The sequence below is a fragment of the Dipteris shenzhenensis genome, chromosome 9 (genome assembly GCF_047967505.1).
Source record: "Dipteris shenzhenensis isolate YYH24624 ecotype China chromosome 9, Dip_SZ_1.0, whole genome shotgun sequence".
Taxonomy (NCBI): Eukaryota; Viridiplantae; Streptophyta; class Polypodiopsida; order Gleicheniales; family Dipteridaceae; genus Dipteris; species Dipteris shenzhenensis.
The window spans coordinates 2464029-2476709 of NC_141604.1; the positions used below are offsets into that span (position 1 = coordinate 2464029).

The 12681-nt window shown below is 41.0% G+C and overlaps 1 protein-coding gene across 1 annotated transcript; it reads left to right on the top strand.

Annotated features, from left to right (window-relative positions):
* The first annotated feature begins 7296 nt into the window (after positions 1-7296).
* On the top strand, positions 7297-11136 carry LOC147898069 (thymidine kinase-like). Its single transcript, XM_087379549.1, has 4 exons — positions 7297-7466; positions 9453-9597; positions 9813-9934; positions 10399-11136. The coding sequence occupies exons 1-4, from the start codon at positions 7351-7353 to the stop codon at positions 10673-10675; spliced, it is 660 nt and encodes a 219-aa protein (XP_087235675.1). The 5' UTR covers positions 7297-7350; the 3' UTR covers positions 10676-11136.
* Positions 11137-12681: the final 1545 nt, after the last annotated feature.

Genomic DNA, 12681 nt, shown 5'->3' on the forward strand with positions numbered 1-12681 from the left:
ATGGCATCCTCTTCCATGTCTGAAAAGGAGTTTTTTAGCATTAAAAAGTTTGATGGGACAAACTTTTCTTTGTGGAAAGAACAAATAAGGGATGTGCTTATTCAAAAGAAGCAGATTAAACCCTTGGCAGGGATTGAAGCTAAGCCTGCAAATATGTCTAAGGATGATTGGAATGAGTTGGATGCATTAGCAAAATCTACTATTAGACTTCATCTTGCAGAGTCAGTTTATTTCACAGTAGTAAATGAGCAGACTATGGAAGATTTGTGGAAGAAACTGTGTGCCACTTATGAAAAGGAAACAACCTCTAATAAAGTTTACCTCATGAAGAGGTTGTTTGAGCTGCAGATGAAGGAAGGGGTATCCATTGCTTCTCACTTGAATGAATTCAATATTATTTTCAGCCAGCTTTAGGCTCAGAAGATGAATTTTGATGCGGAGACTAAGGCAATATTTCTCTTATGTTCATTGCCATCCTCATGGGATACCTTCCGTACAGCTGGCAGTAACTCTGCACCTGGTGGAGTACTGAAATTTGATGATGTTGTGGGTAGCTTGTTGGCCGAGGAGATTAGACAGAAGTCTATGGACGACAACAAGCAGGATGCAGCCTTAAATGTGCAAAGGGGCAGATCACAGTTCAGGGGGAAGTCCCAAGAAAGAGGGAAGTCTCGTAGCAAATCCAGGGCACAGAACATTGAGTGTTACCACTGTGGCAAGAAGGGCCATATAAAAAAGGATTGCTACAAGCTGAAAAGAGAGCAAAAGGATAAGAAAAAGAATGAAAATTGGGATGCAAATCAAAAGGAAGAGAGTCCAAGGGAGGACAAAGGAAAAGTGAAGATCGAGGAGATCAATGCAGTCACACATGATAGTGACAAGGATGTTCTGTTCATGTCTAGTTTATCTGCAGAGTTGCTTACCACTTCAGATGATGCATATTCCCAGGATTGGATTTTTGATTCTGGTGCTTCATTCCATGTTACTCCCCATAGGGAATGGTTCTCCACTTATGACAGTGGAAAGACAGGTTGTGTGCATCTTGGAAATGACTGTGCATGTGACATAGTGGGAGTAGGTGACATAAAGTTTTCTTTTGCAAATGGGTCTGCATTTATTTTGAAACATGTGAGACATGTGCCTAAGTTGACCAAGAATCTTATTTCAGTGGGTCAGCTAGATGATGCTGGTTTTCACACCACTTTTGGATTTCAGAGTTGGAAAATTCAGAAGGGCTCTATGCTTTTGGCCAGGGGTGCCAAGTGTGGGACTTTGTATCCCTTACATGTATCAGGGGTATTTGATCATGTTATTGCAATAACCGAGCAGCCAAGCACTTCTTTGTGGCATTGCAGGTTGGGGCACATGAGCCAGAATGGAATGAAACTCTTATGCCGTTTGGGTTATGTACCGCATTTGAGTTTCTCTGATTTTGAATTTTGTGAGCACTGTCTCTATGGGAAGCAGACTAAATTAGCCCATAAAAGAAGGGGAAAGAAAGATTTTGAAAAGCATTTGGTGCATTCAGACGTATGTGGTCCCATGCCTACACGGTCATTAGGCGGGGCTGAATACTATGTGGCATTCATTGATGATGCAACTAGGAAAGCGTGGGCTTATGCTATATCTCGGAAGAGTGATGTGTTCCAGGTATTTCAGAAATGGCTGGTTGAGAATCAGTCAAGTAGAATGCTTAAATGCCTACGGACTGAAAATGGTGGAGAGTCTCTCTCATGACTTTCAGCATTTCTGTGATACACGTGGGATTAAGAGGGAGCTCACATCCCCTTGTACTCTAGAGCAAAATCCAGTTGCAGAAAAGATGAACCGTACCATTCAAGAAAGGTTGCAATGCATGCTTTCCAATGCAAGTCTTTCTGGTGGTTTTTGGGCTGAGGCAATGAAGACTGCAGTGCGTGTGATCAATAGATCACCTAGTAAGAGTTTGGATGGTGGTATTCCTGAAGAGGCATGGAGTGGCAAGAAGCCCTCTTACTCTCATTTGCATATATTTGGGTGTGAGGCATATGCACATGTGCCAAAAGAGCTTTGAAAGAAGCTAGATCCTAAGTCTAGGAAATGCATCTTTATGGGTTATGGTGAAAGTGGAGAGATGGGCTATCGTCTCTGGGATCCAGAAGCAAAGAAGATCATACACAGCCATGATGTAGTCTTCAATGAGAAGAAGATGCATAAGGCACCCATGAGGCCTGTGGAAATGAGGAGAATCACTTTCCAGGATGTGAATCCACCTACATGTGTTGATAGACAGCAAGCTGTCCATGCACCAAATGTGCAAGAAATGGTACCACCAAGTACTCCCACAGGTATACAATCAAGGGTAGATGATGGATCATCTATTGGTGGAAATGATGAGCCAAATGTGGCTGATATGTAGGTGGGACAGCAAGCTGAAATGCTCTTGAGAAAATCATCTAGAGTGTCTAGACCGCCTGATAGGTTTGTTCCAGGGGTAGACTATGTGATGCTTACTGATTGCGGGGAGCCTTCTTGCTACAGAGAGGCTATGATGCGCGAGGATCAACGCAAGTGGGAGTATGCTATGCAATCAAAGATGAGTTCACTTATGAAGAATAAGACTTGGGACTTGGTTTCTTTGCCACATGGAAAGAAAGCATTGCCATGTAAATGGGTCTACAAAATGAAGGTCACAGGTGATGATGTGCCTAGGTACAAGGCCCGTTTGGTCACTAAAGGGTTCAAGCAAGAGAAGGGTGTGGACTTTGATGAGATATTCTCTCCGGTTGTGAAGATGACCACACTTAGATGCATGCTTGGACTAGTGGCAGCAGAGGATATGGAGCTTATGCAGATGGATGTCAAGACAGCTTTCTTGCATGGGGATTTGCATGAGGAAATTTACATGGTGCAGCCGGAAGGCTTTGAAGAAAAGGGCAAAGAGCATTTTAGTTTACAAGCTGAAGAAGAGTCTCTATGGTCTTAAGCAAGCACCTAGATAATGGTATCAGAAGTTTGATGCTTTCATTCGATCCCAGGGTTTTAGAAGGAGTGAAATTGATCACTACCTCTACACTAAAAGCGCTAAGGATAATAGCCTAAAAATCCTGGCACTATATGTGGATGATATGCTATTGGCTAGCAAGAATACTTATGAGCTAGATGCATTAAAGGCCAAGTTGCATGAGGCCTTTGATATGAAAGATTTGGGACTTGCAGGTCATATTCTTGGTATGTGCATCACGCGTGATCGGAGTAGGAAACTCCTTTGGCTTTCACAGAAGGAGTATGTTACAAAAGTATTGCAGCGTTTCAATATGGAGGGGGGGAAGGCAGTGAGTACTCCATTGCCTCCATATGTGAAACTAAGTCATACAGATAGTCCCAAATCAGATGAGGAGAGGGCCATGATGGCCAAGGTTCCTTATGCATCAGCGGTTGGGAGTCTTATGTATGCTATCATAGCTACTAGACGAGACATTGCATTTGTAGTGGGAGTTGTTAGCCGGTATATGGCTAATCCAGGAAAGAGGCATTGGGAGGTAGTTAAGTGCATCGTGAGGTACATGAAGGGTACCAAGGAGATGTGCATCTGCTTTGGTAGAGGAGACATGTGTGTACTTGGGTACACAGATTCAGACTATGCAGGGCATGTGGATTGTAGGAGATCCACTTCTGGTTATGTGTTCACCTTTGTAGGTGGTGCAGTGTCGTGGATGTCTCGCGCACTAAAGTGCGTTGCTTTGTCTACCACAAAGGCTGAGTATGTTGCAGCCACAGAGGGTTGCAAGGAGGCTTTATGGCTTGATCGGCTAGTGGGAGATTTGGGGATTCATACAGGTGTACCGACATTGCATAGTGATTCCATGGTGCTATTCAGCTAGCACGAACTCCGGTCTTTCATGCAAAGACCAAACACATTGAGGTCAGGTACCATTTCATCAGGGAGGTACTTGAGGACAAGTGCATAGAGCTTGTCAAGGTTCATACAGATGATAACCCTGCATATATGCTAACGAAGAGTCTACCTAGTCAGCGGTTTGAGTATTGTCGTGTATTGATGGGCATTGGATAGTATGCTCACTGGTTGTTCTCCCTTAAAGGCACATTGTCCTTTAAGTGGGAGGTTGTGGGGGTTAAAGGTCACTGTGCCTTTACCCCGATTATGTATGATACTCAAACACATATATAAATGAATGAAAAAGAAGATTAGGGTGTTCTGCACCCACCAAAACTTGTGTGGCTCTTTATTTCTCTCTCTCCCTCTTCCATTCTTGCTTCCATTGAGAGCACTCTCAATTCTTAACTTGATAGTTGATGAGGTTATGGACACATGATGGTGCCTACCATCCAGCTCACCACTTTGAGGGCTTCTTCTTTAATGAGCTACTTAAAAGAATCCATTTCAGAAATGAACATGAACTGCTCTCTCCATCCAATCAAACATGATCATACTTTCTTGAATGTCACATTCGTAAAATTGTTCAAACTGAGCAGGACATCGAGACACTCATCTCAGGTTACTGTAAGATTCATATTCTAGTTGATCAAAAACAACAACAATTGACTAACATGATATTGCAGAAGAGTCCTTTACACCCGCTCGATGATACTTCCCTCATCATTTGTGAAGATGCAAGTGACAACACACTAGAAGTCAGCCGCATAAGAATCCTACAACTACTAGATGAGTTCAAGGAGATGGAGACATCGACCTTGACTGAAGATCAAAGAGCTATTTACAATAACATTTTTGAGACAGCAACGGGATTGCATATTCTTTACGGCACACCTGGGTCAGGAACGACGTTCATGATCAAGTACATAACTTATCATCATGTCCTACACAGGAAGTCCATAGTCTTATCAGCGGTGATAACCGGACACAGGAAGTCCATAGTCTTGTTAGCGGCGATAACCGGACAAGACAACATTTCCAATCACACTCGCATGTGCGATAACCGGACACTCGTATATGCGATAACCGGACACAAGTCACAAGGCTTGACACTACATGGAAAGACATTAATCGTCATACATGAATCATTTGCTCCGAGATTGACATTAATTATTCGTCTTCGTATCTTGCATAGCATAAAACCTTTCGACTTCATGCCCATGCCTCATATAGTATACCCACAATGTAATTAAAAAAGGTAATACCCATTCACCATCCATTAATCAATGCGATATTTTTAATTAATAACTAAAAGGCTAAATATACATGTCAGCATATAATCTCAAACCTATGCTTTGAAGCCAATCAAACATACTACATTCCTTCATTGTATGACTAAGTCCCTATTTATTTTACAAGATCGTACAAAAGGGACACCTCTTTTTTCAAAAAATGGCTACTACGAAAGAGGTACGTATGCATACGTAACTATTTTCTCTAAGAAAACCATTCTATTTAACATCAATCTACATTTTTATTCATACATTCATTCTCGTTTTTCAGCTTTTCCAACTGTTCAAACGAAAAGCTATAGAAAAAAAGGAAGACGAAGAATGCGCCTTAAAAAAACAGAAAAAAGAAAGCAAGATTTTGTTCAACGATAAACAGATGAGAAGAGCAAACGTGGCAGGCATACAATCACAAGAATATATCTTTGGATTTGATTCATATGAGAAATACCATCCCTTGATGGCAAAGGTAACGCAAATTCTATAGGGTAGACCCAGGGAGAGCAACGAGCTCGCAGAGGGATTGACCAAATGCATTATACAAAAGCTATCCAATGGCCAGGAAACCATGGATGAGTTGTTGCCCCACACAAAAGCACAAGTGATACTTGATAAACATACCAACGGAATATCAATCTTTTGCATAACAATTCTACACTTTGCCTTAAACATTGAACTTGAAGAACTTGCCGAACTGGACAAGCAAGCATATGAAAGCATATTACAACAATTCAAGGATGCGTGCAATCTATAGCAAGGCGAATGACCAATAACCATTGAGAAGATAACATACAAAATTGACCCAGAATTTGCAGAAAAAAACTATGGGCCATTAGCAGCAATCTTCCCAGAACCCAAAAAGCAGCCTACTCAAGGTAAAACCATACCCACAATATAGAACATCCTTTCAAAGTAGATTTGACTTTCACTCATACTTTATTCAATTGTATAAATAGGAGACACAAATAAGGAACCAACCATGTCAAACATCAATACAACATTGGTAACATCTTTTATCTATTGCATCACTTGTCTACGGAATGGGAAAAAATATATTGGACAAACTACAAACATTGAAACACGTCTGAAACGATGCAAAACTAACCCACCATCTAAAATGATCGATGATGTCCACAGGTACAAACCGTTTGAAGAGCACTTCAACATGGAGATATTGGCAGCAACTCTGAATAAAATGCAAGCGAATAACGTAGAATGTCAATATATTGCATGAATGGACACAACATCGGGCTCAAAGAGTTACAATAATATAAAAGGACACCCCGCGAGCGCGAAAAAATATTACTACTTAAAGCAGAACAATTTGATTTAAACAACAATGTCATTTGTTTGCCTTCGTTTCCAAACATTCAGAATACAATTCATATTTCTTCTTTATTCATTGTTTTAATTTGTCTACGCACTCATATACATGAAATTACATCACATATTCATAAATATAGAATTTCAAATTCCACCTTACGATTTTCATTTATTCTACAACTAACATTACGATTTATGCATTAACAATTTCTAATTCTACTTTAATATTATTTTTTTCTTGATTTCACAAAATCCTTTCTTCATCGTTAATTTATAATCAACATATTATACATTGCTCTCTTTCACCTTAGGCAGCCTACCGCACCCTAGTTCTCATTCAGGGCGAAACGACTACTAAGACCTACCCCTTGGGTGCAGGCCAAAAATGTGAGGCGAGCTCTTGTTGCGTGTCCCAAAAGGGGTGGGGCTTAGTAATTGTTTGGGAAAATTGTAGAATTTTGATTTCCAAAAATTAATTCCTTTTACGCGAGGTGTACGTGAGCGCATGGCGTTTTATGATTAGTCCAACTTTCACTTTCTAATATCTTCCCTGAAATCGTTCAACCCCCCCCCCTTCTCTCTCTCTCTCTCTCTCTCTCTCCGCTTTTTGCCCTCTTTTCCATGCTATGCATCCAATTCGTGGTGTTTTTTTTTGGACGTCAATTGTGAACTTCAAAAGGGGATGCTGATTGGGCGGGAAAAAAGGAGAATAGTGGACTGCAAAGGTATGTATAAAGTTGAAACTACAAAGGAAATGTCGGGATATAGGTTGACAAACGGGGAAGCAAGCCATTGAAAATATAATGCGGGTTTCCTCTTCTCACTCAGTTTTTCCTCGTCTGCCTCTCCATCTCAACTCTCATGGAATCAATCAGACCTCCCCGTCCTGGAGGTATTCACCTCATCTTAGGCCCCATGTTCGCAGGCAAGACCACCGCTCTCTTGAAGAGAGTCCAAGTAGAGCTCAGCTCAGGCAGGTACGCACTGTTCTTTCCTTGCTGGTTAACTACAAATTTGCAGTAGCATTCTCCCAAGACTAGCCTTTGCTTCTCTTCCTTGTGCAAGCTCTTACGCCCTTTAGCCTCTGCTGTTCGCCGATCGGATAACTTCAGCTTTCCAGTTTGACAGCCTCTCTTACCTTACAATGCGACATTGTAACTTTCATCGTAAAAGAGGGCAACTGCTAATGAGCGTATCTTGTCACCTCCACAAGAATGTAGCGAACTAAGCGAAGCTAGGGGAGAGAGAGAGAGAGAGAGAGAGAGAGAGAGAGAGAGGATTCAAATGGAAAAGGCGCTTAAGCAGACGGTCGAAACTCACGTTAGCAATAATGAAACTTTCAATAGACGATATTATGCCTTCTTCATGTGCTTTTCTCATTCTATAGTGAAAGCAATCAACGGTGGCTCATTGTTGGGGGATTATGGTACAATTGTGATGATTCTAAATTGGCGGAGGAACTGCTTGAACGGACATGAAAGGAGAGAGGAATGCGAAGATAAATCGCGTGGTTGCGTCCAAATGGCTCCTCTTTGAAGGCAGTATTGTTGCCTGTCAAACTGGAAGTACTCTACTGTACTACTGAACGTGTTTCTCCTAAGGGCTGCAGGCTCTGCATCTTCGGCTGATCCGATTTGTTCCCAATTGGCACGCACTTGCAGAGTGGGGCAGTCTTCACTACGAAACTGGCCATAGTGCTGACCGACATGGCGCCGGTGGCTGGCTGCCATATGGTGCTCCGATTCCCCAACAAAAATGGACCCAAGAATGGGGGGTTATAGTCTATGTGTATCATCCTTGATGTAATGGGGAAAAGTCCTGTAAAGCGGCAGTGGATCACGATGACCAACCCTCAACTGATCGCCAAGGACGACTAATGGAATTTTTTCAAATAAGAAGAATTGATGTTGACGACTGCAAGAGCCGCTTAGAAGCTTTTATAGACCTTGATGGTCTCTCGCTTTATTGACCGACCATAGATTAAGAACTTCAATTGGTTGGAAATGTTAGGTCATATCTGCAAATGTTCAATTGGTTGAAATGCTAAAAGAGGTTAAGTACTAGTACTGTAGGTAGAATGCCAGCCTTGCTAACTGGTAAGGAACTCCTAAGTAGAGTGCACCATGCATGGAATGCTTATGACATGTTATGTATCCACACATGCTCAGTACAATTAAGCTTGAAAGTGCATCCAAGGTAGAAGGTACTTCTAAACTCATGCATGCACGATAGTCCGAGCTGAAGTACAATCAAGGGGACTGATGTTATGACTTCAAACATCACCCCAAAATCCACGGTAGAGCAACTTAGGCTAAGAAAGAGCACGATGTATGCAACCCAAGGGCATACATGAAGACTTCAGGGTTAAAGGGGTTCAACGAGGGGTTGCTGGAATCTGTTCCAAGGCGACTGGTCGGTCATGGCTCTTCCAAGTCTGCTGACAAAGGCTGCTGTCTTGCTGGAAGTTGGAAGAGCAGATGGGCTGGTGGTCTAGTTTCATAGGCTCTTCAGAACCGATGTTCCCTTATACTGCGTATAGGCTCTTCAGAACCGAGAATTATCAAATGCATTCAAGAGCTGCTGTACTAAGAAAGAAGGCGCATGAAAAATAATACCCATCATCAATGGTATAATTACGAGGTGAACCGTTGCTTACCGAAATGATAAATGTTCTACAATAGGGCCTATGTATGAACAGCTACAAATGAATAAAGATGTGTGGATGCAAGATGGGATTTGGATAGAAACACATTAAAATTTATTTTGAAAGAGTCGCATTTTTACAGGCCTTACGTGTCATGATTTGTCAAAAGAGTGATGGGCTTTGGGAATAATTAGAAGTCACACCATTTTATAGATGCTCTTTTCTTGGTTTAAACGTGTTTTCAAAAGGCTCTCAACTTTATGCTACGATCTAGCAATAACTATTTTGCTTCATGGACATTTGTCATCGTTTCTTGCAGAAGGGCAGCACTGGTAAAATCAGATAAGGATACAAGATATGGGCTCTCCGCTGTGATATCTCATGATGGCATGCACATGCCTTGTTGGGCCGTACCAAGCCTTGAAGCTTTCAGGTCCCAAATTGGAGATAATGCATATGCAGAGGTGCGTAATAAGATTCAAGAATAAGACATTCTTCTGCATTTGTCATTTGTTTAAGTACAAGTCGTCTACAAAATACTCTGAATTTACAATTTGTGTTGCCTTCTGACAGATTTCTTTTTCTACTGGAAAGCCTTGGATACATCGTCTCTCAAACTGACTCACAGAAAAATACTGCGTAGGAAGAAAGGAAAATTGACCTTTTTTTTCCTGTGCAGTTGGATGTGATAGGTATTGATGAAGCCCAATTCTTTAAAGATCTCTATAGTTTTTGTAAAGCTGCTGCTGATAATGAGGGAAAAACTATTGTAGTTGCAGGCTTGGATGGTGATTTTTTGAGGTCCTCTCTCTCTCTCTCTCTCTCTCTCTCTCTCTCTGTGTCTCCATATGGTGGTATATGTTTGTACTTATGCAGTTTGTCTCTTTATAGCTGTTGAGGATGCTTTGTGCTTTTAAGTCTTGGGTTTTCCTTTTGGGTATCATACGGTAATAACATGATTTTGCTGTAATATCAATGGATGTGATTTTTAGATATGTGAAAATAGAAGGTGAATTGACGTAAAGGGTTGTGTATTAAGATGAGTTGACTTTCTCCAAGCTTTTTAACATTGCTTAGATCAAGTTGCATGTGTGGTCCAACCGAATTCACGTTTCTACACAGTGCATTCTGATTACTCTCTCTCTCTCTCTCTCTCTCCCCCCTCTCTCTCTCTCTCTCTCTCTCTCTCTCTCTCTATATATATATATATATATATATATATGAATGCATAATTTCTAATCTCTTTCTGGTGGCCTCTTTTTCAGGAAAACCTTCGGATCAACTTTAGACTTAATACCTATTGCAGATACTGTCGTGAAATTATCGTCTCGATGCAATGTATGTGGTAGTGCCGCATATTTTACTTATAGGAAAACAGATGAACAAAAGACAGAAGTAGTAGGCGGTGCAGATGTATACATGCCAGTTTGCCGGCAACATTATGTGAATGGGCTGGCAGAGGATACGACTTTGGTAATGTTGCATGAAATGGGTGGGACATTAATTAATGTTGCTGCTGAATCAGCTATCACTTTAGAATGACAAATAGATATCAACTCTAAGGAGAGCATCCGCTTGCATCCAAGTCAGCTTTGCAAAAGGTTGGTACTTCTACAGCAAGGGGACCTAAATGGGTTCCTCTCTCTAAAAGGTTCAATATGCGAGGACCACTTAATGTATTCATCATTTATCTAGTCCAAAGATTGATACAATAATGAATGTATCAAGACTTAAGGGCTTGATGTATCATATGCTAATCCAAAGGTTAATACAGTAACTGAATGTATCGAGACTTTATGAGTTTATGTACGTGCATGTCATGGAGCCCGTTTGGACTTTTGTGAGCTTTTAGGGATAGTGTCACAAGAGAAGGTGCCGTAAGCGTTTTATTGTTTTGTATTACCACTGCCTATATTTAGGAGTGCTTGGGATTTTGGTGAAGATTCTGTCAATGTGGTGAAAAGTGGAGCTCTTAAAAATAGGTTGGTGAACCTTGATGTAGTTAGGATGGCAATTGTGCATAGTGACAAGTGAACCTCGAGAGCAAGTTATTGTTGGTTTTTTTACCTTTGAGATAGTTAAAACTATGTGGGGATGCCACTTTTGGGCATTTTTGTTGATCAAATAAAGGTGGATTTGAAAAGATTTAAAAAATAACTTGGAGTTTGATAATCTTTACAAGTTACTATGGTAAGATAATTGAAGTCACAAAAACACTAGCTAGTTGGAATCTAGGGCTAAATTATTTAAGAGGGTGTTGCATGGATGAATGTGACATGACAAGAGGGGTGGAAAGGATCTTTTGCAATGGATGAATGTGGCATGACAATGGGGGTGGGAAGGATTTTTCGCAACGTTGTTTATTGGATTAGTTGGTTTTGTGCCATGCAATGATGTAATCCACATGTGAGTTTGATGATCTCAGTGTCATTATGTAGTTGCCAGCATGAGATTGGCATCATTACCATTCTCCACTAGTGGTAGTCTAGACAAACTAAACCTATAGATTAACATTCCAGTAATTTTATTGGCTACAGTAGGATAATGGCAAAACTGCCAATGCACATGTGAGTTTAGGATTCCTTGTGCATGTTTTCAAGTCATGGTATGAGATTGGCACCACTGCCATTCTCCACTGGTGGCATTGTCCACAAAGATTGACACAAATCCATATGATCTCTACACAGTGGAGACAGTGATCACGACATAGAAAAACACACATGTGAGTTTAGGCTTCTCAATGGCATTTCCTAGGGCCTAATAAGAGATTGGCACCACTGCCATTCTCCACTTGTACAAATGTTTACCCTACTATTCTAGGAGGGGTATTCTAGTGATCATAGGAGAATGGTGTTTGATTCCAATCCACATGTGAGTTTGATGATCTCACTGTCATTATGTAGTTGCCAGCCTGAGATTGGCATCACTGCCATTCTCCACTAGTGGTATTCTAGACAAACTAAACCTATAGATTTACATTCCACTAATTTTATTGGTTGTAGTAGGATAATGGCAAAAGTGCCAATGCACATGTGAGTTTAGGATTCCTTGTGCATGTTTTCAGGTCATCATATGATATTGGCACCACTACCATTCTCCACTGGTGGCATTCTCCACAGAGATTGACACAATTCCATATGATCTCTACATAGCGGAGACAGTGATCACTACATAGAAGAATGCACATGTGAGTTTAGGCTTCTCAATGCCATTTTCTAGGGCCTAATAAGAGATTGGCACCACTTCCATTCTCCACTTGTACAAATGTTTACCTTACTATTCTAGGAGGGGTAGTCCAGTGATCATATGAGAATGGTGTCTGATTCCAATCCACATGTGAGTTTAATGATATCAGTGTCATTTCGTGGTTGCCAGCATGAGATTGACATCACTGGCATTCTCCACTAGTGGTAGTCTAGACAAACTAAACCTATAGATTGATATTCCACTAATTTTATTGGTTGCAGTAGAATAATGACAAAATTGCCAATGCACATGTGAGTTTAGGATTCCTTGTGCATGTTTTCAGGTCATGGTATGAGATTGGC

Coding starts and splice junctions, on each gene's coding strand:
- LOC147898069 (XM_087379549.1), top strand. CDS start 7,351: ATGGAATCAATCAGACCTCCCCGTCCTGGAGGTATTCACCTCATCTTA. Junction 9,598..9,812: donor GAGATAATGCATATGCAGAG/GTGCGTAATAAG, acceptor TTTCCTGTGCAG/TTGGATGTGATAGGTATTGA. Junction 9,935..10,398: donor TTGGATGGTGATTTTTTGAG/GTCCTCTCTCTC, acceptor CCTCTTTTTCAG/GAAAACCTTCGGATCAACTT.